Source organism: Globicephala melas, chromosome 17 (genome assembly GCF_963455315.2).
Source record: "Globicephala melas chromosome 17, mGloMel1.2, whole genome shotgun sequence".
Taxonomy (NCBI): domain Eukaryota; kingdom Metazoa; phylum Chordata; class Mammalia; order Artiodactyla; family Delphinidae; genus Globicephala; species Globicephala melas.
This window is the reverse complement of record NC_083330.1, coordinates 79,594,590-79,617,448: the sequence shown is the minus strand read 5'-3', so window position 1 is coordinate 79,617,448 and position 22,859 is coordinate 79,594,590. Positions and strand designations below refer to the sequence as shown.

The 22,859-nt window shown below is 64.5% G+C and overlaps 2 protein-coding genes across 6 annotated transcripts; both read left to right on the top strand.

The window, feature by feature from the left end:
* Positions 1–44: 44 nt before the first annotated feature.
* TONSL (tonsoku like, DNA repair protein) lies at positions 45–12,985 on the top strand. 2 transcript variants are annotated; one of them, XM_060287127.2, is made up of 26 exons: positions 45–141; positions 242–337; positions 503–645; positions 1,086–1,269; positions 1,645–1,774; positions 2,008–2,179; positions 2,268–2,382; positions 2,926–3,071; positions 3,171–3,317; positions 3,488–3,613; positions 3,729–3,927; positions 4,868–4,944; positions 5,041–5,130; positions 5,407–5,479; positions 5,579–5,742; positions 5,832–5,955; positions 6,074–6,801; positions 6,917–6,993; positions 7,397–7,550; positions 7,632–7,710; positions 8,110–8,411; positions 8,568–8,739; positions 9,463–9,638; positions 9,877–9,950; positions 10,358–10,491; positions 11,721–12,985. In XM_060287127.2, exons 1-26 carry the CDS (start codon positions 117–119, stop codon positions 11,918–11,920), a joined length of 4,107 nt encoding a protein of 1,368 aa, XP_060143110.1. In that variant the 5' UTR covers positions 45–116; the 3' UTR covers positions 11,921–12,985. The 2 variants fall into 2 exon arrangements, with proteins under 2 accessions (XP_060143110.1, XP_030731885.1); XM_030876025.3 differs by having other exon boundaries at positions 3,165–3,317; positions 11,721–12,984.
* Positions 12,986–13,185: 200 nt separating this feature from the next.
* Positions 13,186–18,653, top strand: LOC115863366 (vacuolar protein sorting-associated protein 28 homolog). Of its 4 annotated transcripts, none has more exons than XM_030876253.2 (10): positions 13,189–13,251; positions 14,873–14,939; positions 15,509–15,537; positions 15,658–15,695; positions 15,924–16,013; positions 16,741–16,846; positions 16,958–17,059; positions 17,386–17,439; positions 17,514–17,605; positions 17,694–18,653. In XM_030876253.2, exons 2-10 carry the CDS (start codon positions 14,903–14,905, stop codon positions 17,809–17,811), a joined length of 666 nt encoding a protein of 221 aa, XP_030732113.1. In that variant the 5' UTR covers positions 13,189–13,251; positions 14,873–14,902; the 3' UTR covers positions 17,812–18,653. The 4 variants fall into 4 exon arrangements, with proteins under 4 accessions (XP_060143114.1, XP_030732113.1, XP_030732111.1 ...); XM_030876251.2 differs by lacking the exon at positions 13,189–13,251 and adding an exon at positions 13,258–13,565; XM_060287131.2 differs by lacking the exon at positions 16,958–17,059 and having other exon boundaries at positions 13,186–13,251.
* The last annotated feature ends 4,206 nt before the right edge of the window (positions 18,654–22,859 follow it).

Genomic DNA, 22,859 nt, shown 5'->3' with positions numbered 1-22,859 from the left:
CACTTCCCGGGACACTCCGCGTCAGGAGTGGGCCTGCGCGCTGGGCCTGGGGGTGGGGCTGCTGTGGCGACGCTAGAGCGCGGGAAGTCCGGAACCCTCGGCACGGCGGCCGGAGTATGAGCTTGGACCGCGAGCTTCGCCGTGAGTCCAGGGGCTAGCGCCCGAACGCGGGGGCCGGGGGCGGGCCTGGCCCTCCCGGGCGGAGAAGCTTAGCACCCAGGCCTCGTTCTTCTTTCTGCAGAGTTAAGCAAGGCCAAGGCTAAGGCCCAGAGGAGCGGGCAGCTGCGGGAGGAGGCAGCCGTCTGCCACCAGCTGGGGGAGCTCCTGGCTAGCCATGGTGCGTGGGGTGGAGTCCGGGCCTGGGAGCGAGGATCCGGGAGGACGGGGTGTGGGGGGGGGTGCGGGGGGGGCCTTCCTGAGTGCCGGCCGGCCGCTGCCCCACTGGCCCTCGCGGCCCCTGGCCCTCTGCCCGGCCAGACTGAAGCCTGTCCCGCCCGCCCAGGGTGCTACGCGGAGGCCCTGCGAGAGCACCAGCAGGAGCTGCAGCTCCTGGAGTCGGCCGACGACCCCCTGGGCTGCGCCGTGGCCCACCGCAAGATCGGAGAGCGGCTGGCGGAGATGGAGGATTACTCGGCTGCCCTGCAGGTGGGCGGAGGCCGCGACGTGGACCCCCACGCTGGCCACACCCGGCTCTCCTGGGCTCTCATATCCTGGGGGTCCGTTTCTGAGAAGGGAGGCCCAGTCTCTGCTGTCCAGGCCTCTGGCTGGAGGAGAGAGGGGGACACGCTGCGCTGGGCTCTGGTAGCCTAGTCCTCGGGTGGGTGTGCCACAGGCCCTCTGTCCACACAGAGCTGACCTGGCCCCGGCTTCTGGGGCTGCCACAGCCCAGCTAACTTCCGGTCAGTGTCTCCCCCAGTGACTTTGCCTGGTTTGAGTGTGGTGCTACCGTCCCCACAGTCAGCCCTTAGCATAGAGAAAACGGGGTGTTGCAGCCTAGTTTTGGCCTGCTCTGTGGGGGTTTGGGGGACACGTGGGGTTTGCTTGACGTGGGGTTGGCTCACAGCGACCATTCTTTTGTGCTCCAGCACCAGCACCGTTACCTGGAGCTCGCATGTTCCCTGTCCAACCATGTTGAGCAGCAGAGGGCCTGGGCCACCATTGGCCGCACCCACTTGGACATCTTTGACCACCACCAGTCACAGGATGCCTTGCTACAGGCACAGGGGGCCTTCGAGAAAAGCCTGGCTATCGTAGATGAGAAGCTGCAGGGTAATTGCCCTTGGAGTCTGGCCCTCCCCATCTTCTGCCTCCTGAGCTCTGCAGGGAGAAGAGGCTACAGCCCCGTTGCCCGCCCTGCCCGTGTGGTGGGTCCACCTGTCTGGACCCTCCTTTTGTGAGATTGAGATTGGTTCTCAGAAGCAGCAACCCTCCCCCCACCCCGACCCCTGCCCCTCAGAGCCTGTGCTCCTCACGATCTCGGGTCCGGCTGCCTTTGCTCTTTTTCACTCTGCTCTACCTGCAGCAGAACCCCTGGCACCTACAGTGAGAGGCTGGAGGAGGGGTCCAGGAGAGGTTGGCCAGGGCCCAGGGCTGGAGACCCCAAGTGGGGGTAAGGCACTGAGTGTCTGGAGGGGCGTCTTCCAGGCTCACTGGCCAAGAGAGAACTGAGTGAGATGAGGACCCGACTTTACCTCAACGTGGGCCTCACCTGTGACAGCCTGCAGCAGGCCGCGCTGTGCCACGCCTACTTCACGAAGAGCATCTTCCTTGCCGAGTAAGGCCCCCCGCTCGGCCCCAGGAGGGAGTGGCTGGGGCCTGGGCTGCTCCCAGGGTCCTCCCGAGAGGGCAGCCGGGCTGACCTCACCCCTCTGCCCAGTCAGTTTCCTGTTAGCAGAGGGGCAGCCTTGGCTTTGTGGGGGCCGGAACTCTAAGTGGCATCGGTGGGTGCTTGCTGTGCTGTCCCTAAGCGACAGTGCCCCGGGCACTGAGATCCTGTCCCACCCCCAGGCAGAACCACCTGTACGAAGACCTGTTTCGCGCCCGCTACAACCTCGGCGCCATCCACTGGCGGCGGGGGCAGCACTCTCAGGCCATGCGTTGCCTGGAGGGGGCGCGGAAGTGCGCACGCACCCTGAAGCAGGGCTCCATGGAGAGCGAGTGCTGCCTGCTCCTCTCGGAGGTGCTGGTTCTTGGTGGCTCCGGGCTCTGCTCCCGGGTGGGCTTGGGCCTTCAGGAGCCTGCGCGCCTCACCTTCCCTTGCCCCCCAGGTCCTCCAAGACCTAGGGGATTTTTTGGCCGCCAAGAGAGCCTTGAAGAAGGCCTATCGGCTTGGTTCCCAGAAGCCTTTGCAGAAGGCAGTGGTCTGCCGGACTCTCAAGTATGGTGAGCCTAGGAGGGGATCGGGGGGGTGCTGAACCCCCTGAGAAGGAGTAGGGAGGGCTCCCGTCCTTCAGCAGAGGAGGCCTGGGCGTGTGTCCTTTGGGAGGTGGCAGCGCCAGTAGGGCACCCGTCTCCCCCCACTTCTTGTTGGGAGGGGCCTCATTTTTCTCTGAGCTACATTCAGCACAGAGTGTCAGAGGGGCACCCAGGGTGGTCAGGAGACTAGTGTCTACGCACAAGCCAGCTTCGTTGGCAAACTAGAGAAAAGCCGCCCCGCCTAATGGGGTGGGAGCGTGGACGGTGCGTGTGGCCTAGCAGGACTGGTAAGTGGCGGTCAGCAGGCCCCCACCCCATGCTGCGGACCAGCCCCTGCCCTGACTTGTCGTTAGTTGGTTCTTCTATTCTTGCTGCGACCCCACGAAGTAGTTCCTCCTACCACCCCCCTTACCAGTGGGTGAGCGGAGGCTCGGGCAGGTGGCTGGCTGCCTAAGGGCACAGGGCCAGGCCCCAGGCTGTGCCGCCCCCGCACCAGGCTCTTTCTGGCAGTGCTCGCGGTGGTCCGCCTGCAGCAGCAGCTGGAGGAGTCTGAGGAGAGTGACCCGCGGGGCGCCATGGGCATCTGCGAGCAGCTGGGTGACCTGTTCTCCAAGGCGGGCGACTTCCCCAAGGCTGCCGCGGCCTACCAGAAGCAGGTGCGTGCCCGGGCTGGGGCGGGGATGAGGGCACCGGGGCTGTGGGCTGCGGGGTGTGGCGCAGCCCTGGCCTCACTGTTGCCGCCTTCCCAGCTGCAGTTTGCGGAGCTGCTAAACAGGCCGGGGCCTGAGCTGGCCGTCATCCACGTGTCCCTGGCTGCCACCCTGGGGGACATGAAGGACCACCGCCAGGCCGTGCGCCACTATGAAGAGGAGCTGAGGCTGCGGGACGGCAGCGCCCTGGAGGTGAGGGGTCACGGCGCCCTGCCCTGCCCGGGGCTCTGTCCCAGGACTGCTGCCCTTGGAGATGGGCACGGGAGGGCTGTCGTCCTCCTGTCTCGTGTGGGCAGCCATGGGGAGCCGGGGCCAGCTGGGTGCGGGGGCGGCTGCCACCGAGTTCACGCCTCCTCCTCTAGGAGGCCAAGACCTGGTTGAACATCGCGCTGTCCCGCGAGGATGCCGGGGATGCTTACGAGGTGCTGGCGCCGTGCTTCCAGAAGGCTCTCAGCTGTGCACAGCAAGCCCAGCAGCCGCGGCTGCAGGTGTGGGAGCCCGCCCACCCGTGCTGGGATCCCCACGCACAGCTTCCCCGCGGCCCGCCTGTCCCCCGTCCCCATCTCTGCTCTGGCCCTGAGCTGGGTGTCCCCCGCTCCTCAGAGGCAGGTCTTACGGCATCTCCACGCGGTGCAGCTGAGGCTGCAGCCTCAGGAGGCCCCTGGCACTGAAGCCAGGCTGCAGGAGCTGAGAGCGGCTGAAGACGAGGAGGATGAGGGGGACGAGGACGACGAGGAGGACGAGGGGGACGAGGGGGATGCCGCCGCCCTGGAGGCCATCGAGGTGGAGCTCTCAGAGAGCGGTGAGGCTCGGATGGCATGCTGGCAGCCCCGGTGTTCCCTCCCTGACGCCGGGGCCGGGCTGGTGGGTCCTGCTCACAGGCTCAGGATGGGAGGGAACAGCCCAGCGCCGGGTGGGTAACTGGCGCAGGTGAGGCAGGTGGAGGAGGGTGGAGGTGGGGGGGTTGCAGGGAGCCGGGCACAGCCGGGGGACATTCTTGGAGGGGCCGGTGCCGGGAGGCTGGCGGGCGTCTGCAGGGGAGGTGGCTCGGGGCAGACCTGGGGAAACGCACCGCAGGCGGTCCCGAGACCCTCGAGGGCCTGCGCGGTTCCCCTGAGGCTAGCGTGCTCAGCTCCGAGGGGCGGCTGTGAGGGTGGGCTGTGGCGGAAGCCGGCTCAGGCAGCGGGCCAGTGGGTGGGCTTCAGCAGTCAGCTGGCTCCCGGCTGCACGGTCCCTGAGGCCAGAAGGAGTGGCTTCAGTTTTGAACTCGAGGGGCCTCCAGAACCCCCGGGAAGTTTCAGCCTTGCCTTAGCGGGGTGCTGAGCTGGGCGTGGCTCGTATGCAGGTGTGGGGGAGGTTCCGCAGGAGGGGCGGGGAGAGAGGACCCAAAAAGGAGAACTTCAGGCGACTCTCCAACTTTCCGACAGGCATAGGCAGTTACCCCCGGAGGAGAAGGGAAGGAGGCGCAGGAGGGAGCCGGGGCGGCGGCGGGGGGGTGTCGGGCTGAGAGCAGGCGGGAGAAGGCAGAGGCACCGGGAGTCGTGCAGGTGGAGGACGCCTGGGCCCCAGGGGCGAGCTGTCTTCACCCTGGGCCTGACGTGGCCCGACAAGGATGCTTCCCAGGAAGGAGACAGCAGAGGTCTGGGGTGGGGGAGGCTGCCCCACAGAGCAGCCTCCTGGGCGCAGCGGAGCCGGGGCAGGGGCTAGGCTCACCTGGGCTGGTGGGCCTGGCTCTGTTCCAGAGGATGAAGCTGACGGGTCCCAGCGGCTGGAGGAGGAGGAGCTTCAGGGCTGCCTGGGCCGGCGGAGGGTGGGCAAGGTGAGCACAGCGGCTGAGCGCGTGTCGCCCTCCCGTGCCCACCAGTGCCCCCCATCCCCTCACGCCTACGCCCCCACGGGGCGACTGTGCCCACAGTGGAACCGGCGCAACGACGTCGGGGAGACCCTGCTGCACCGAGCCTGCATCGAGGGCCAGCTGGGCCGTGTCCAGGACCTCGTGAGGCAGGTGGGCCCGCTGCCCCACCCCAGTCACCCTGCGGCCATAGCAGGGGCTCTCGCTGGGGTATTGTCTCCCCAGGGGCCAGGGCAGGGTACAGGGGCCGGAGCCGGCACTGGGGACTCTGTACTTGTTGTGGCGAGTGTCTCCCTCACTCTGGTGTGACCTGGGCCAGGGCCAGGCTCAGGGGTGGGCCCCGGGGGCCCTCCTCAGGCTCCAGAGCCCCAGGGCAAGGCCAGGCTGGAGGCTACTCGGGGCCAGGCTCCTTCCCATTCTTTGTCACAGGGCCACCCCCTGAACCCTCGGGACTACTGTGGTTGGACACCCTTGCACGAGGCCTGCAACTACGGGCATCTGGGTGAGTGTGGGGCTGCGGGGTGCTAGCATACGATAGGGAGAGGGAAAGGGTCCCTCCCAAGGAAGGGCCTGGGAGCTGGCTCATACCCCCCGTCCACAGACATCGTCCGTTTCCTGCTGGACCACGGGGCCGCGGTGGATGACCCGGGTGGCCAAGGCTGTGAGGGTATCACTCCCCTGCACGATGCTCTCAACTGTGGCCACTTTGAGGTGGCCCAGCTGCTCATCGAGCGAGGAGCATCGGTCACTCTTCGAACCAGGAAGGTGAGCACAGACGCAGGCCAGGCAGGTGTGGGCCGCACGTGGTTGGCGGTACTGCCACTGCCAGCCCTGCTTAGCTGGGTACCCCACAGGGCCGCAGCCCGCTGGAGACGCTGCAGCAGTGGGTGAAGCTGTACTGCAAGGATCTGGATGGCGAGACGCGAGAGAAGGCTGCTGCCATGGAGACGCTGCTCCAGGCGGCCTCTTCGGGCCAAGGCAAGCGGGGACCTCCTCTGCTCCTAAGGACCTCGCTCCGTAGCCTGAGGGTCCCCGGGCCCTGGGTGGCGGGGATGGTGCCAGGCACTGCCTCACAATAGGTTCAATCTCTCTGCAGCTTCCCACAGCTCCCTGGCTCCCCCGACCGTCCCGAGTAACCATGTTTTTGACCCTGAGACTTCTCCTCCCTCAAGTCCCAGCCCAGGACCCCCAGAAGCCTGTCAGGCCAGTGCCAGGGTCTCCCAGGGGCTGGCGGTGCCAGCCGCGGCCAGGCCTTGGAGGAGCAGGCACAAGCTGGCCAGCGGTAGCAGCTCGGATGGGGAGGAAAACCCAGGTCCGCCCCGGCCACCCCAGAAGAGGCCCCGGATGCCCAGCCCCGCCAGTGACGGAGAGGCAGCCACTGCGAGTGCCGGCTGGGCAGCCTACCGGGCGGCCATCCGCAGTGTGGGCAGTGCCCAGAGATACCACCTGCGCCCCAGCCCCCCTCGAGGCCCCGGCGAGGCCCCCAGCCCCCGGGCAGCACTCCTCCCTGAGGAGGAGTGCTTGGCCGGGGACTGGCTAGAAGAGGACTTGCCGCTGGCCCATGGTCATGGGGGCAGCTACCCGCCCCGCCCCCATAGCAGTGCGGATGGCAGCAGACACAGTGCCTCGGGGTCAGGCAGTGAGGCGAGCGCCATCAGGCCTCGGGCCCGGGCCCGGAAGAGCCGGCTGTCCTGTCTCAAGAGTTGGAGTGCACGGGTCAGAGCAGATGGAGCCTGCAGCTCAGCCGCAGAGCCCCCGCGGAGCCCTGATGTCCCCAGGGCCTTGGAGCCCATTGGGGGAAGCCCTGCAGCAGGCCAGCCCTTGGTGGGTGTGCAGGCCTGGAGCAGAGCTGCCTCCCAGGCTGGGGCGGTTGCGGGTGGTGGGCAGGGGGCTCCGTCTTCCCTGACTCAGGCTGTCTTTCCCCGCCCACACCTGCTAGGGTCAGGCCCTGCTCCCTCCCATCCGAGTTCGAGTTCGTGTTCAGCATAATCTTTTCCTCATCCCCGTTCCACAGAGGTAAGGTGTCTTCTCCCAACCCCTGGTCCCCTGTGCACCACTGCGGGTTCTGGGCCAGGGGATGGTGCCCAGGGGCAGCAGAGGGCCTTCATGGCTGCAGATGGCGTGGAATGTGCGATGCGAATCCATCTGGTTTTATACCCCACCTCGGGGGAGCTGGCAGCTGGGGGAGGTGATGGCAGACACAGGCTCGGGGAGGCCCTGCGTCCCTAGAAACAGCCCGGAGGTGCTGCATGTGTGCACGGGGCACTGGCATGTCACACATAGGGGCAGGGGGAGAGGAAGGAGCCAGACGAGGGAGCTGTGGATGCCAAGCTGGGATGGCAGGACCCCGGGGGCCGCTCCTCAACGTGTGTGGGAACCCGGCCAGGTACAGGACTCAGCTCGACCTCTGTCCCCACAGCAGGGAGACCCACTCCGTGGCCTGGCTGGCTGAGCAGGCCGCCCAGCGTTACTACCAGGCCTCTGGGCTGCTGCCTCGGCTCTCCCTACAAAAAGAGGGGGCCCTGCTGGCCCCACAGGACCCCATCTCCGACGTGCTGCAGAGCAATGAGGAGGTGAGTGGCAGGCCAGGCCCTGAGTTCGGGGTGTTCGCCAATACTGGGTGCCGGGGGCTGCACACCGCTGGTGCTTTCCAGGTGTTGGCTGAGGTGACTTCGTGGGACCTTCCCCCGCTGACGGACCGCTACCGCCGGGCCTGCCAGAGCCTGGAGCAAGGTAAGGGCCCAGAGGGCCCTGCGGCGGTGGCCTGGGCAGAGGGCTGGGTGTGTGGGCTCCTCCTGCCCGTGCCACTCCCAGGTCCGCGGGCCTCAACTCCCAGGACCCCAGGTGCCCACCAGGGTTCCTTCCCAGCCCACCTGTTCTTGGCTTTTCCTCCCCTACCTGGCAGCCCTGTGTGTAGGTAGTGGGGTGGGGTGGGGGAGATTGGCCCCGTCTGGAGGTAGATGAGCGCCACCCACCGGCTGTGCGGCGTGGCTCCTGGGCCATGGGATCCACAGGCCTCTGGTGGCAGCCCCAGGGCTCATGAGTGGGGAGGGGCTGCCTGGTTTGCCTCTCGTGATGCACAGGGCAGGACAGGCAGGCTCTGGCCCTGGTGACGCCACGTCCCCCCTCCAGGGGCGGACCAGCACGTGCTGCAGGCGATGGAGCAGCAGGGCTCAGGCCCCGCGTTCAGTGCCTGCTCCCTGGCGCTGCGCCAGGCCCAGCTCACCCCGCTGCTGCGGGCCCTGAAGCTGCACTCGGCACTCCGGGAGCTCCGCCTAGCCGGGAACCGGCTGGGGGATGGATGTGTCGCCGAGCTGCTGGCTGCCCTGGACACCGTGCCCGGCCTGACCCTCCTCGACCTCTCCTCCAATCACCTGGGCGCTGAAGGGCTGCGCCAGCTTGCTGTGGGTCTCCAGGGGCAGCCCGCCTTGCAGGTAGAGGCGTGGGGAACGGCGGACCGGTACCAGGGCAGTATCTGAACATCCACATCTAGCCCATCCCTGGGTGGGAAGGTGCGGTTGAGAGTGCTGGCCAATACCCAGCTCCGGGTGGCCCAGACCAGATCCTCTGGGGAACCCATGTCTCCACAGAACTTGGAAGAGCTGGACTTAAGCATGAACCCCCTCGGGGATGGCTGTGGCCAGGCCCTGGCCTCCATCCTACGGGCCTGCCCCTTGCTCAGCACCCTGCACCTCCAGGCCTGTGGCTTTGGCCGCAGCTTCTTCCTGAACCACCAGGCGGCCCTGCGCAGCGCCTTCCAAGGTGAGCTGCCAGGCACGTCCACTCCCTGGCCCCAAGGGCTCAGAGAGCCTCCAGCACAAGGACTCCTAGGGCACGAGCCCAGCTTTCGGGAGCACGTAGGTAGACGTGCAGGTGCTGGACCTGTCTGGGCTCAGAGGGCCGTTGGGTGCTCGCCTGGCCTGGGCGGCCCCCTCAGGACACAGCCCCAGTCCCAGCTACGCTGCAGGCCAGAGCCCAGCCCCACAGCTCTCACCAGGTCTGAGCATCCCGTTTGCCAGAGACGATTCCACCGCAAGCCCACTGGGGCTGCAGAGACCCGCCATCCCAGCCCTGAGAAGCTGGAAACTGGGGTCCTCTAGGGGGCTTTCCACAGAGCTATGAGCACAGCGGCAGGGGAGGAGGGGTCTAGGACTGGGGTGGCAGACGGAGTACTCCCCGACCCACCCCACCACATGTGGATGTCCCAGCCTAGGGCCTGTCTCAGGTCACCTGGGGCCATCCTGTCGTGAGTAGGGGCAGGTGGAGGACCCCGAAATGGTGGGAAGAAGCTGGGCTCAGGAGTCCAGTTCTGCCCCCTCCCCACTGGGAGACACTGGGCCAGAGCCACCCCAGTTTCCCTGCACACCAAACCTCAGGGACGAGGATGGCTTCCCGAGGGTCACGAGGGTTCTGGGCCCAGGACTGTGCGGCAGGGCTGGGGGCGGCGGCACGCGGGGCTGACAGAGGTTCTGGCCCTTGGTATAGGCGCCAAGTGCTTGAAGACACTGTCCCTGTCCTACAACGGCCTGGGTGCCTCCGCCCTGGCCCAGGCCCTGCAGAGCCTGCCAGCCCGCACCCTCCTACGCCTGGAGCTGAGCTCTGTGGCCGCCAGCAAGAGCGACCCAGGCCTCACGGAGCCCGTGGTCAGCTACCTGACCAAGGTATGCGGTCAAGGAGGGACACTAAGCCAGAGGCACCTTGGGCCACCCAGGATTGGCGGGTAGTGCTGGGAAGAGGCTTTGCACGTTTGGAAAAAACAGAGGCGGGGAAAGGTTTCTGTAGACCTGCCTGCCCCAGGCTGTGAATTCCTGGCCAGCAGGAAGGACAGCTGGGATCCAGGGAGGCAGGGAGGGCAGGTGCCCCACTCAGTCCGGCTCCCCTTGGGCCTCTGCTGTCTAGGAAGGCTGCGCCCTGGAGCACCTGGGCCTGTCGGCAAACCACCTGGGCGACGAGGCCGTGAGAGATCTGAGCAGGTAATGCCAGCCAGCTCGTGCCACCACCATCCTGCAGGGGTTCTGATCTCAGGGCCCAGGAGCCCGGGGAAGCTGGGGCTCCTTGCCCCAGCATGCCCCGAGGCCTGGCCGCCAGCCACTAGCCTGCCTCCTGGCTGGCCCTCGTGTCTCTCTTCATGCTCCCACGGCTCTCGAGACTCTTTCTCTCTGGTGTGTCCCCTCCTGTCACCTTTTGTCCAGCAGCCCAGGCACGGGCCACGGCTTCTGTGGCCCTCCAGCCTCAGCTGGCTCGCAGGAGTGTGAGACACCCGTGCCAGGCTGGGGGCAAAGCCTGTGGTCCTGGCCTGCAGCTCCCCGAGCCTTGGGGTCACCTGGGGCAGCTTCCCCTCGTGATGGAAGCTGACCCCCAGGCTTCTTCCCTGTCTCAGATGTCTGCCTCTCTGCCGCTCGCTGGTCTCGCTGGACCTGTCTGCCAACCCCAAGATCAGCTGTGCCGGCCTGGAGGAGCTCCTGTCTGCCCTCCAAGGGCGGCCCCAAGGCCTCAGCTTCCTCAGCCTGTCAGGTGAGCTCTGGGTATGGTGGCTACACCTGCCACGCTGGAGCTGGTGACACAGCTCCCTCCTCGAGGACCTGCCTTAGGCCCAGGTGCCTCCTCTGAAGGGGCCGTCACTGCCACCAGCCAGACCGCAAGGGTGGGCTGGGCCCCTTGGGGTCGCCACAGTGGAGGACGGTGACCAGTGTGACTGGAAGCAGGTGTGAGCCTCGCTCCTCAAACCGTAGGGCGGGAGGACCGTGGGTCTCTGCCTCTGGCCCGGTCAGCCTGACCCTCGAGACCATGGCCGGGGGACCCAGTGCCACAGGGACTTCCTCGTTCCTGTTGTCACCGAGAGAGGGACGTCGGGCTAGGGTGGCAATACCTGTCTCTGAGGGACCCTCCCGCTTCCTGGCCAAGGCTGCCCTGACCCTACCGTCCAGGCCTGTGGCCTGACTTAGCTGGTTTCTCTGGCCACGCCCTGGTGCAGGACCCTACCAGAGCTGTCTTGAGAAGGACCCCAGGGAGGTGCGTTTGGTGAACTGGCCACCCAGCGGCCTGGCACATCTTGCTGGGGCCCAGGGCAGGGCAGACCAGGCTTTGCCGTCTAGGAGAACAAGGGCTGGGAGTGGGTCTACACACAGGGGATCCCTGGGTTCTTCCTGCTCCTCGCCCACGGGCCCACAGGGCCAGGCTGGCTCCTCCAGGAAGGCCCCCCTGAAGGTGGGCTGGTAGGAGACCTGCGCTCAGCTGAGGGGCTGCTCCCCACACACCTGGCTTCTGGGCACCTGCACCCTCTCACCAAACTCCCTGGGTCGTGAGCCTGCTGGGTATTCTCTGGTCTCTCTGAGGATTGAGCCTTGTAGCTCAGTGTCTTGAGACTCACAGGTAGCCCACTGGGTCAATTTTATGGAGGGAGAGACCCAGGCGTCGTCAGACAAGGGCAGAGGCACAGATGTGAATGCGGTGTTTACTTTAGCCAACCTCCCTTGTGCCTGACCACTGGCTGGGAAGGGAGTCCACAGTCCTGGGCACACTAGGCCTGGGAGAGCACACTCCTTCCTAGAGAATTATCGGGCCTCTGCTGGCCTTTGCTCATGCCCCTCGCTGCAGCCCTTGGGGCCTCAGAGGAAGTGTGTTTCCTCCCTAGGGCCACACTGGTAAAGAGGAAAGCCCCACAGGGCCCCCTCTACGAACACCACTGGTTCCTGCGGGCCCCCGGCCATAGCCTGAGGCCTACTCCTGCTTCCCCTCTGCAGGCTGTGCTGTCCAGGGCCCCCTGGGCCTGCGCCTCTGGGACAACTTAACAGTGCAGCTGCAGGAGCTGCAGCTGTGCAGCAGACGTCTCTCTGCTGAGGACCGGGATGCCCTGCACCAGCTGCTGCCCAGCCAGCTGGGCCCCAAAGCATGCACCCTGGATCGGGGACCCAAGCTCTTCTTCAGGCACCTGACTGGCTGAGCCGTGCCCCGCCCTCCCCACACGCCCAAGCCTCTAATAAAGGAAGCCGCTGCTGCCGCCTCCCTCCCTGCTGTGGCCTTCGGAGGGGTTCACCTTGCTGTCAGAGCGCTCTGGAATGAGGCCTCCCTGCCCAATGAGCAGTGAGCCACACCAGCAGAGAAAGGGTTTATTCATAGGCAGCCAAGTGAGGGGACGGGAGGACAGATCTCAGATTGGCTTCCCCAAAGTAGGGGCGTGGGATATTTACGGGACAAAGAAGCAGGTTGGGGGAATTCCTGGCAGCCCAGTGATGAGCACTCCAACACTTTCACTGCCGACGGCCCGGGCCTGGTTCCATGTTCGGTGAACTAGATCCTACAAGCTGCGTGGCCAAAAAGGAAAGAAGGCAGGGTGATCTTAAGCGTGGGGAGAGGAGATTGGAGGTAGGAAAAAGGCGACGTAACCTGTGTTCTGCAGAGGCGTGTCTGAATTACCTGCTTCTTCATGGGACCATGTTAAAAAATGGACATGATCTGAGGGTGGGGGTTTGGGCCCTCCCATGTCAAAAGGTCATTCACTGGACACCTGTGCAGGCCCAGTTTTAGGGTTGGTGGTCCCAACCAGCCTTAACTGGCTTGAGCTCAGACTGGACACAGGTGACTCCAAGTTCCTGGAAAACAACTCAGAGCAAACATCTTATTTTGCAGGACGTGCACGTTTTTGTATCGACAATTAAGGTGAGCTTGACCAGTGAAGGCAGGTTACAAGCGGAAGGTTTTTTTTTATTGAAGTACACTTAATTTGCAATGTTGTGTTAGTTTCAGGTGTACAGCAAGGCAATTCAGTTTAGCTCAGTTTTGTATATATGTATTGTTTTTCAGATTCTTTTTTCCATTATAGGTTATTAAAAGATAACCGATATAGTTCCCTGTGCTGTACAGTAGGTCCTTGTTGTTTATGGAGGAGTTTTTAAGAAGCTGTAAAGACAAGCTCAAGGATTTGTTACCAATTTCTGTTAACCCTGTGGGGCACAGTTTCAAGGGCAGATCCGGCCACTTAGAGGTCCTACAGGTGAAGGCAAAACCTCCCTTCGTTACCTCTTCCGGTTCCTATCAGGCATGGCTGGATCAGACCCGCAGAGTGTTACCCCCGGCCCGGCCTCAGCGCGGGGTTGGGGGGGAAGTAGCCAGAAGCCCCGGTGGCCCGGCCCCGCGCGCAGGCGCAGACATCAGGTTCCGGCGATGAGAAAGTGTGCGCAGGCGCATACATCGGGGCCCGCGCGCAAGCGCAAGCGCAGGCGTCAGAGAGCGCTCCGCCCCCGCGCCATTTCCGGGATCCGCGAGGCCGCCCAGGTACTCCAGGCCGGGGGCGGGCGGGAAAGGCGGCGCTGGCAGAGGCCCGGGGGTGTCGCTGTGCCGCGGAGGGCACTCCGCGCCCGTGCTCCTCCTGGCTCTCCGTCTTGTGGTCCCTTCTCCCGGTGTCCGGCTCTCCTGGCTACCCCCTGGGTTCCAGAGCCGTTTCCCCGGGACTGGCGCTTCCGAGTGCGGCGCTCAGACCGTCGGGCCCGAAGGTTCCCGCGGCCTATGCGCTCCGCACCCGGCCCGCCCGATCTTCCACCGCGCTCATTGGGCTTTCTCTGGAAGCTCGCCGTTCTGGGTCGCGGCAGGTTGGTGAGGTTCAGCCGAGTGTTCGCTTGTGGCCGCGTGGAATCCCGTTGTAGAGCCGCAGACGACTCCCTTATTCCTTCTCTCCGTTGCACCTCCTCTCTGATGCTGCGGGAGGGTGGCTCAGTGGTATCCGTGTCTCCACCCCACCCCCGCGGGCTCTCGTAATTTCATCGGCCTTCTCGGCCCCGTCCCCCCGCCCCTGCTGCTTAACTTGTACAACCTTGGCCTTTCCCAGCCCTGATCCCGCCTTCCCTCTGCCCAGCCTCCGCACGCCGCGGTGCCCGGGGCTCAACGTGGGCTGCTCTCCCCCCTACCGTGGTTCGCCCTTAGCCGTCTCCTGTGGGACGCCATCCACCCCCTCGGTGCCACTGGCTCAGCCCTGCCAGCCCCCGGCCTCTCCCCTGGTCTCCAGCCGCCTCAGCAGCTTCCTCGGATGTCTGCCGGCAGATCAGCCGCAGCGCTTTCCTGCGCACCCGCGTGCCTTCTACACCTGCTTTGTTCACTTTCTGCATCTCAGTTCACCTCGCTGTCATGGTGCCACTGGTCCAAAAATAAGGGGTCATTTTTTAGTCCTTTTTAATTTTTACCCCTTTTCAAATTCTCCACTGGGTCTGGTGGTTCCATCTCCAAAGCACATCAGGACGTGGCCCCAGCCACCGCACCAACTTCCGGAGTGGTCAGGGGCTCCTGCTTCCACGGTCTGCTCAGCCCACCGCCCACCTGGAGCTGGGAGGACTTTCTTCAGTCTTCCTGTAGTTCCCTCTGGCTGTGCCAGGATAAACCCAGACTCCTCCTCCTGGCCTGTGAGATCTGTGCCCTTTGATCCCCCTGCCTGTCTGTCCTCATCCCCTAGAACGCCCCTCACTCAGAAAGCTCACGTCCACCCCATCCAGCCCGCTTGTCTGTTCCTGTAAATTCATTCCTGCATAAAGATCTCACATTATACGTGCTGTCTGTCGTATGTGCTGTTTTCTCTGCCCAAACGTTCATCCAGGTCACTCATCTGATAGCTGCAGCCCCTTCCTCTGCTGGTCACCTGACTCAGAGCAACCTGCCCTGACCATGCCGCCACTCCCCACCCCACCCCCTCTGCCAGCCCGCCATTGCTCACTCCTGAGATGCTCACCTGCACCTGCTTCCTCCCGGCAGCCTCCAGGGTGGCTCGGTGTTCCCAGCACAGTGCACAGCACGCTGTGTGTTCATTGCTGGTTTTGTTTCTGCTGAGGGTGGGGAAGCTTTTCATGAGGCCCAGCCCTCAGGGGTGTTAGGGGGTCACCTTTGCGTCAGCACTGGTTCTGCTCCCTAGGTCTCTGCTGTGGCCACCTGAGCCTGCAGGATGTTTCACGGGATCCCAGCCACTCCTGGCATGGGAGGTGAGTGTGGCCCAAGCTGGGCCCAGGGACCCAGAGAGCCTAGGCTTTCAACCTCTGTGGCAGAGGCTGATGGGAGTGGTGGCCGGAGCATTTGGGAGGTCTATAAGTGTCCGCCCCCGCAAGACCTCAGGTAGTGGCCAGGGGCCCAGAGACCTCTTCCAAGTGGGGTCAGCTGGACGCAGAGATGACAGCTTTAGTGTGGCTGGAACTTCAGGGGGTCTTAGGTATCCCACAGTCCTCAAGCCAGGGAAAAGATGACAGAGCATGTGACAAACGTGTGTGCCCATCACTGCAGCGTAAGCAAGGTAGCCTAGAAACAGGTGGGATGGAGGAGCAGCCCTAGCGCACAGCCCCCTGGACCCAGAGGCGTGTCCTCTGCTCAGGTCAGAGGTCAAGCTGATGGGAATGCTGAGATTGAAATTCCCCCAGCTCCCTTTGGGCTCTTTGGGACATAGCCCGGGGGAGGCCTTGGGAGGGGCGCTGAGACAGGGCTGGGCCAGGGCGCTGGACAAGCTTGCCAGGGTGACCTTCGCAAGCAGCCTGCCAGCTGTCTGCCTGTTCTGTCGCAGCCCCTGGAAACAAGCCGGAGCTGTATGAGGTGAGTGGCGGGCACCTGCCTGGCGGCGCTGGCCAGTAGTCTTTATCTGCGTGGTCCTCACCGGGACCCCACAGCCACTGTGGTGCTGCTGGCCGACCCTCCGCCCTGTCTCCCCAACAGGAAGTGAAGCTGTATAAGAATGCCCGTGAGCGGGAAAAGTGAGTCCAGCACCCAGGCTGCCTGCCTCCCCCATACTGAGGGTCAGAAGGACATGGGGTCGGCCCAGGGAAACGGGTCCCAAGAAGCCTCTGCCAGGGGTGGGGTGAGAGGGGCAGCCAGACACGGAGCTCTGCCTCAGCGGCACCTTGGGTAGGACTGGCACCCTAGGCTCCGGGACCTTGGCTTCCCTGCCGTGGCGGCCGCATCTGAAGGATGCGCCCCCTCAGGTATGACAACATGGCAGAGCTGTTCGCAGTTGTGAAGACGATGCAGGCCCTGGAGAAGGCGTACATCAAGGACTGCGTCAGCCCCAACGAGTGAGAGCCCGCTTCCCTGCACCACCGACCCGTACTTGGAAGCTTGTTTCTGCCTTCCAGGGCTGGGTGCTCAGTAAGGAGCGGGGGCGGGGGTCTGAGGCCCACCCAGCGCACGGAGGGTCGCTTGGGTGCTGGCGGCCTTGGTACCATCTCGGGCAGGGACGTCCTGGCGGCAGTAGCCCAGCATTCTGGGGGGAGGGGAGCCCAGCGCCCTGGCGGCAGCATTCTGCCCCAGCTTTGCTACCTGGGGCCTCATCGGTGCAAAGGCATAGAAGGCGAGCAGGGTGGCACAGGCAGTCAGTCCGTGGGGTGCCGCTGGCCAGGCCTGGCAGCCAGCTGGTATGTGGGGCCTTTGTTCGGTGCAGCAGCCCCTCCCCCATAGGACCACGAGCTGTCAACGTGGAGGCACGGCCAACATGGCCCGAGGAGCGGGCACAAGGGGTCTTGCTGGGCCTCTGCCTGGTGTTGGGCTGGGGGCCAACCTGCACAGTCCAGGCCAGGTCCGTGTGGCAGCCATATTTTGGCCGTTACCACCTCCCGCCACCTTCCAGAGTTCTTTTTTTTGTATAAACCAAGTGGGAAGGCTCGGTCCTCGATGGCTAATCCCTGGCCCTTCACCCAGCCCTCCGTGTGAGATGCCACCTGTCTGGAAGGGCGGAGGGAAAGCAGGATGTGCCAGGCGGCGCTGGCCTGGCGCTGAGGGCGGCAGCCTGACCCTTCCCCCCAGGTACACTGCGGCCTGCTCACGGCTCCTAGTCCAGTACAAAGCTGCCTTCCGGCAGGTACAGGGGTCAGAGATCAGCTCCATCGATGAATTCTGCCGCAAGTTCCGAGTGAGTGAGCGGCCCCTCCACCCTGAGGGGCGGAGGTGGGCGTGGGCATGGAGGCCATTGGGCTGGGGCTGGGCTGCCCCGCGAGGCCCAGCACCGTGTGCCCTCCCTCAGCTGGACTGCCCCCTTGCCATGGAGAGGATCAAGGAGGACCGGCCCATCACCATCAAGGACGACAAGGGCAACCTGAATCGCTGCATTGCCGATGTGGTCTCGGTGCGGAGGCGGGAGGGCCGCGTGCCCACAGCCCCGCGGTGCACAGAGTAGCTGGAGTGGGGGGCGGGCAGTCCTCCTGGGCAGCGTCCGGGAAACCCCCTGAGGCCCCTGCCATCCCAAGGCCCACGTGGGATGTGCCCAGGGCTCCCACCCACTGACCGCTCCTCAGCTGCAGGGTCAGGCTTAGGGCCCACGTGACCCCACGGCTGAGGCTGCGGAGGGGGAGGGCCGGCTGGTGCTGCCCTGGGCCCGGCCCTGCAGAGGACCAGGCTGGCGGGGGTCTTTGCCGGGGGCCCATGTCGTCTCACACACACCCTTGCCGCCAGCTCTTCATCACAGTGATGGACAAGCTGCGCCTGGAGATCCGGGCCATGGACGAGGTGCGGCTCCCGGGCGGTCGGGGGTGGGGGCAGGGGAACCAGGGTCGGTGTCCAAGCCGGTAGTGTTTCTGCAGATCCAGCCCGACCTGCGGGAGCTGATGGAGACCATGCACCGCATGAGCCACCTGCCCCCTGATTTCGAGGGCCGCCAGACGGTCAGCCAGTGGTTAGTGTCCCCTGCTGAGCCGCCTGTCCGTCGCAGCCCCGTAGTCCCCCACCTGCCCCAGCCCAGCTCTGTGCTCTGTGCCCCACAGGCTGCAGACCCTGAGTGGCATGTCAGCCTCAGACGAGCTGGACGACTCCCAGGTGCGCCAGATGCTCTTCGACCTGGAATCAGCCTACAACGCCTTCAACCGCTTCCTGCACGCCTGAGCCCAGCCTCCCTACCCCCACCTTCTGCAACGGTCCCATTTCCCCCGACGTCTGCAAGCGTTTTGCCATGCACAGTGGCCTAGAGCCCGCTCCCCCAATAAAGATGCTTTCTGACCTCCCTGCTGCTGTGGGCGCCCCCCGCCCGCCCCAGGCCCGCCCTGCCTGTTTGTCTGCCCTCTGGGCCTCGGGAGCACGCAGCCCATTCATCAGGGAAGAGCCTCAGTGGCACTTTAGACGCAGCGCCTTCCCTGGTGGGCACGGCCTGGCAAGCCAGCAGGGGTGCGCCTCCCCGCAGGCCAGGTAGGCTTGCATCTGCCTGCCACACCTTCCCCCACCTCTCAGCTGAGAGCTTTAGGCAGCGCGGCGGCCCAGCTGGCCAGGTCGGCGCAGAGCCTGACACCCTTGCAGCAGGGCCCATCCTTGTGCGGTGGCTCACAGGAGCGCCGGTTGGTAGCTCACAGTAGCACAGCTTGTCCTCCTGCCTGCCACCAAGGGTGTCCCTCACCCGGGAGCAAGGCCCAGCCGGCAGACGCCACGGGAGCCCCAGAGCTGGCCTTGCCCAAAGCCTGGTGGGGAAGCAACGCCTGCTCCAAGGCCTTGTGCCGTCAGTGCTGGAAGCTGCCTGGCCCCACGGGGTTCATGTCTGCGTCCTCATCCTCTGGGGCAGACAGCAAGCAGCAAACCAGAGACCAAGGCTCTGGGTTCCAGGGGGGTGGGTTCCAGTTTTAGCAGCTGTGGTGCTGGGATAAGGGACACGCCAGAGTTTCATCGTAGCATTTTCTCTTAGTGGTACTTTGTACCTGGCTTCTAGAGACAACCAAATAAAGTGTGTGGTATCTTGAGTGGTGATGGAGCAGGTCCAAGGCTGCCATTGCATACGGGGTGGTCAGGAGCAGCTCTCAGCGTTGAACAGAAGGTCCGGGAGAAGTGAGCAGGGCTCCCTGGGGAAGGAGGAAGGGTGTGGGAAGCCGGGTGGGAAACGGGGCTGGAAGGCGGGTCAGGACTTGGGATTGTACTCAGGAGCCCCAGATGCCAGTGAGGAACTCAGAGCAGAGGCCCTCATCTCTCTGATGTGTTAGGGGGAAGAGCAGAGTCAGCAAGTGAGGGGAGAGACCGTCAGCTTCTGGGTGTGGACCGTGCTGTGTGTGGCGCCCACAGTCTGCTGGACGCAGCGGTGGAATGAGAACTCCGGGGTTACACCAGGCTTGAGCCTGAGCACCTGGAGGGGTGGAAACTCCTATTGAAATGTGGACACCTGGGGAGGAGGGGCCCTGCGTGCACGGGCTGAGCTGGACTTGGCTCTCTGATGGTCAAGGGGGACTGTCAAGTGCGTGGCTGGACACCAGCGGGTGGAGTTCCATAGACAAGGGTGAAGACTGGTGTCTGGGGTGAAGGCATGCTATCACGGGTGGCAGGAATTCTACCCGAGGGGCAGGACTGGCGCTGCATCAATGCAGGAGCTGAAGAAGGGGCGACCGGGGCCTGGGGAGGAGACCAGAGGCCCAGGTGTGGAGGACGGTGAGCTCCAGGGCGGACCGAGCTGAGGAAGAGCCCTGCCGAGTCTGGCCCGCGGGGCTCTCGGTGACTTTGACAACAGTGTGGGTTGGGGTGAGGCTTCAGTGGAGCCTGGGAGAGGCCACCAGTGCCTGAGTCCCCGCGACCTGCTGTCAAGGGAGCTGAGGGGGCAAAGGGCCAGGGAGGGTTGTTTGGGTCTATTTTAATTTTTTATTGCAATGAAATATGTAAAACATGAAGTTGGCCACCTGAAACATTTCTGGGTTCAGCGGCATTGGGTGCGTTAACCACGTCGTGCGTTCATTGCCACCATCTGTCTGCAGGATCCTCTCGTCTTCCTAAACTAGACCTGTCCCCGCTAAACAGCTCCCTATCCCGCCCAGCCCCTGGCACCAGCCATTCTACCTTCTACCCCTGGATTCTGACGACCCCCGAAACCTCGAAGCAGGAATGGAATCACACAGAATTCGTTCTTCTGTGACTGGCTCATTTCGCTTAGCATAATGCCCTCAAGGTTCATCCATGTTTTAGCAAGACAGGATCCTTCCTTTTCACGTCTGAGTAATATTCCGTGGTGTGTCTAGACCATATTTGTTTATCTGTTCACCCGCTGATGGCCTTTGGGCTGCTTCCCTCTTTGGGCTTCTGTGAATATCCTGCGACGAATGCGGGTGTCTGGCGCTTGCTGGATGACGGACTGATGCAGGAGGGGCCTGGGGATAAGCCCAGCGCTGGCGGGCGACAGGCAGATGTGCAGGGGAGTTGGTGACACACTCTGCGGCTGCCCTGGGCTAGGAAGGGAGGGCATGGGTAAGTGGTTGGGGGAACACGAAGCAGGGAAACGTGGGCCCACGCAGGGGGGTGCCGAGGCCCGAGGGGGTGCCAGCTGCGTGCCAGGCCTCCACCAGGGGACCTGAACGGCTGGGCTGAGACCTTTTCCCTGAAGCTAAGCAGGCCTTGAGCAGTGGATGACCTGAGGCAGCAGCTTGGTGCCAGGCTCAGCTCCAGCCAGCCCCGGCCCTGACAAGGTGGGGTAGGAAAAAGGCCAGTTTGGGCCCAACAACTGGGGGTGGGGGGTAGCCCAAATCTTTCCAGCTTCCCTCCTCATTGACTCAGGGGTCCAGGAGTCATCTGAACCCCTGGCAGACTCTTCCCATCCCCTCCCCTTGCCTGATACCCCTTTAGGCCCCACTGAGGTCACACTGCAGTGCCACCCAGCATGTGTGTGGGTGAGAGGGCAGGAGCCACACCTGAACTCGGGCCCAGGACACCGTCCTCAGCCTGAGGCCCCGCCCTGGGTGGCACAGGATGGTGGGGACAGAGTCCTGGGGCCCGAGCTCCCAGCTCACCTGGAGCCTCTCCTCCCCCACCCCAACCACGCCCCCTAGGGACAGGGTCAGGGTCAGCAGTTGGTCCAACCAGGTGTGGAAGGAGCCACCCACACACTCCCTCTAGAAGGCAAGGCTGCCCCGAGACTGGGGTTGGCTAGCTCCCTGGGGTCTGCCCCTTTCCCCAGACTGCCAACTAGGCAGAGATAAGGCCTAGAAGTTCAAAGGCCGGAGCAGGAGGCAGCAGGGAGGGGCAGGGCCGGGAGCCACAGTTCTCCCCCTCTCCCTGAGCCTAGTGACCCCTTCCTGCTTCCTGCTGCCCTCAGGGCCCAGGAGCCCCTCACTGGCCGGTGAGCTGGGGGGTATGGGCAGGGCGCCCAGCCTCCTCTTTGCTCTTGTTTGTGTGGGGCTTTGGCCATTTCCTGGGGAGTTTCCCCTGGAGGGTTTGGTGAGGGGCACATGACTCAGCCAGCACCTTATCTCAATTCCCTCGGATTCCAGCCCCCGCAAGAATTTCAGCACAGAATTCCATCGCAGCTCAGGACCCCACGCCCAGGGAGGCCCTCGAAGGCTCTGGGGTGTCTAAGTTGCCTGAGCCAGGGGGCTGGGGGGGCCCTGCTGGGGATGCTGCAGGGAGGGGAGTGGGGCGGGGCCGTGTGGGGGCTTTCAGGTGGGATGTGGGGACCGGGCCTGTAGTGGTGTCTTGGAACCTCTGCGCCAGGCCCCCTTGGCTTGGGGGCAGCTCTCAGAGAGGGCCCCGGGAAGCAACGCCCCCACTGAAACAGAGTTCCCCTAAAACCGAGTTCCTCTGCCAAGTTCCTCCTCAGCCTCTCTATGCAAACCTTGTTCCCTGTCTTGTCTGACACCTGTTCCCCTCAAGACTGAGGAGTACCAGAAAAAGGGGGGGGATTGAAACTGAGCAGGACCCTGGGGGGCCTCCTGAGTACAAATCCTTCCCTCGTCCCCCGTTTCTTGTTTGTAGGAAACGGGCTTCATTCAGCCCCCTAAGACCTTCCCTGAGTTCCAAAGGGCAGGTTCAAACCTTTGCTAATCAGGGAAGGGAGGGGATGCAGAAACAAAGGAGGGGCAGTCAAGAAACTACAGCCTTGGGGCAAGGTCCTGGCTCCCCTTGGAGCTCTCCTGCCAGAACTAAGGCCCCCACCCAGGTGGAAGATGGCGACTACCAGCTGGGACCCCAGAGCACCGCCGAGAAAGTCACATGCCCTGCTGCCCTCACCCCAAATTTTGCCTATTAAAGGCTCCCCAGAAACCATCGGGGAGTTCAGGGTTTTTAAACACGAGCCACCCGTTCTCCTTGCTCGGCCCCCCAGTAAACCCGTCTCTGCTCCAGACTCCGACGTTTCGGTTTGTTTGGCCTCACTGTGTGTCGGGCACACAGACTTGCATTCGGTAACAAGATCCTTGCGGGAGCAGAGTGGGTGGCCGGGGGCCACAGCTCAGTGGGCCGCCCAGTCCAGCCCGGGCTCGCCCCCCGGGGGCAGCAGCACCTCGCTCGCCCGCTCGGGGAGGACCTGGAATGGTTAACCTGCGACACCTCCAGCAGCCAATCACAGGGCCCCGCAGGAAATGCCTGGAGAGCCTCGCCGGGGCGGGCGGGTCCCAGCCCAGCCCAGAGTCTGGCACCAGGCAGCCCACGGGGCCCGCAGCCACCCAGGCGACCATGGCCTCCCTGGAACTCAGAGCACCCGGGGGCCGCAGCTTGGCTGGCCCGGCCGGGCCCAAGCCGGGGCTGCTGCTGGCCTTGCTGGCTGTGCTGGCGTTGACCGGGACGGCGACCCCACCTGCCCGTCTACTGACCCTGCTGTCCTCAGGCCGGGGTGTTCTGGATCGCAAGGCGCTGGGCAGCCTGTTAAATACACTAGCGGTCCGTGTGCATTGCGCCGACGGGCCGTGTGGAAAGGTAACGGCCCCACCCGACGGGTCCCCCGGCCCCAGCCCCAGCCCCAGCCCGCCGCTCCACCCCGAGGGCCGGCGGCAAAGGGCTCGGGCAAACTCCAGGAGGCGGGCCGAGTGCAGTGGCCTGGCGCTCGGGCGCTGCCTGCAGGCCCGAGCCCACCTTCCCCGACTCCGCATTCAGACCCACCTGCCCTCCCTGTTGGTGGGACGGTGGCGTGTAGGGACCCGCGGCTCCGGGACCCCAGGGCTGCCCCACCCCCACCCCATCAGCCCCCAGGCCAGCAAAGT

Bases quoted from the DNA above. Each gene is read 5' to 3' on its own strand.
- TONSL (XM_030876025.3), top strand. From the start codon at position 117: ATGAGCTTGGACCGCGAGCTTCGCC. The intron at 3,614-3,728 runs GTGTGGGAGCCC...CCCGCTCCTCAG, and splicing joins CCCAGCAGCCGCGGCTGCAG to AGGCAGGTCTTACGGCATCT. The intron at 6,802-6,916 runs GTGGGTGTGCAG...CACACCTGCTAG, and splicing joins CTGCAGCAGGCCAGCCCTTG to GGTCAGGCCCTGCTCCCTCC.
- LOC115863366 (XM_030876253.2), top strand. From the start codon at position 14,903: ATGTTTCACGGGATCCCAGCCACTCCTGGCATGGGAG. The intron at 16,014-16,740 runs GTGAGAGCCCGC...CCTTCCCCCCAG, and splicing joins GACTGCGTCAGCCCCAACGA to GTACACTGCGGCCTGCTCAC. The intron at 16,847-16,957 runs GTGAGTGAGCGG...GCCCTCCCTCAG, and splicing joins AATTCTGCCGCAAGTTCCGA to CTGGACTGCCCCCTTGCCAT.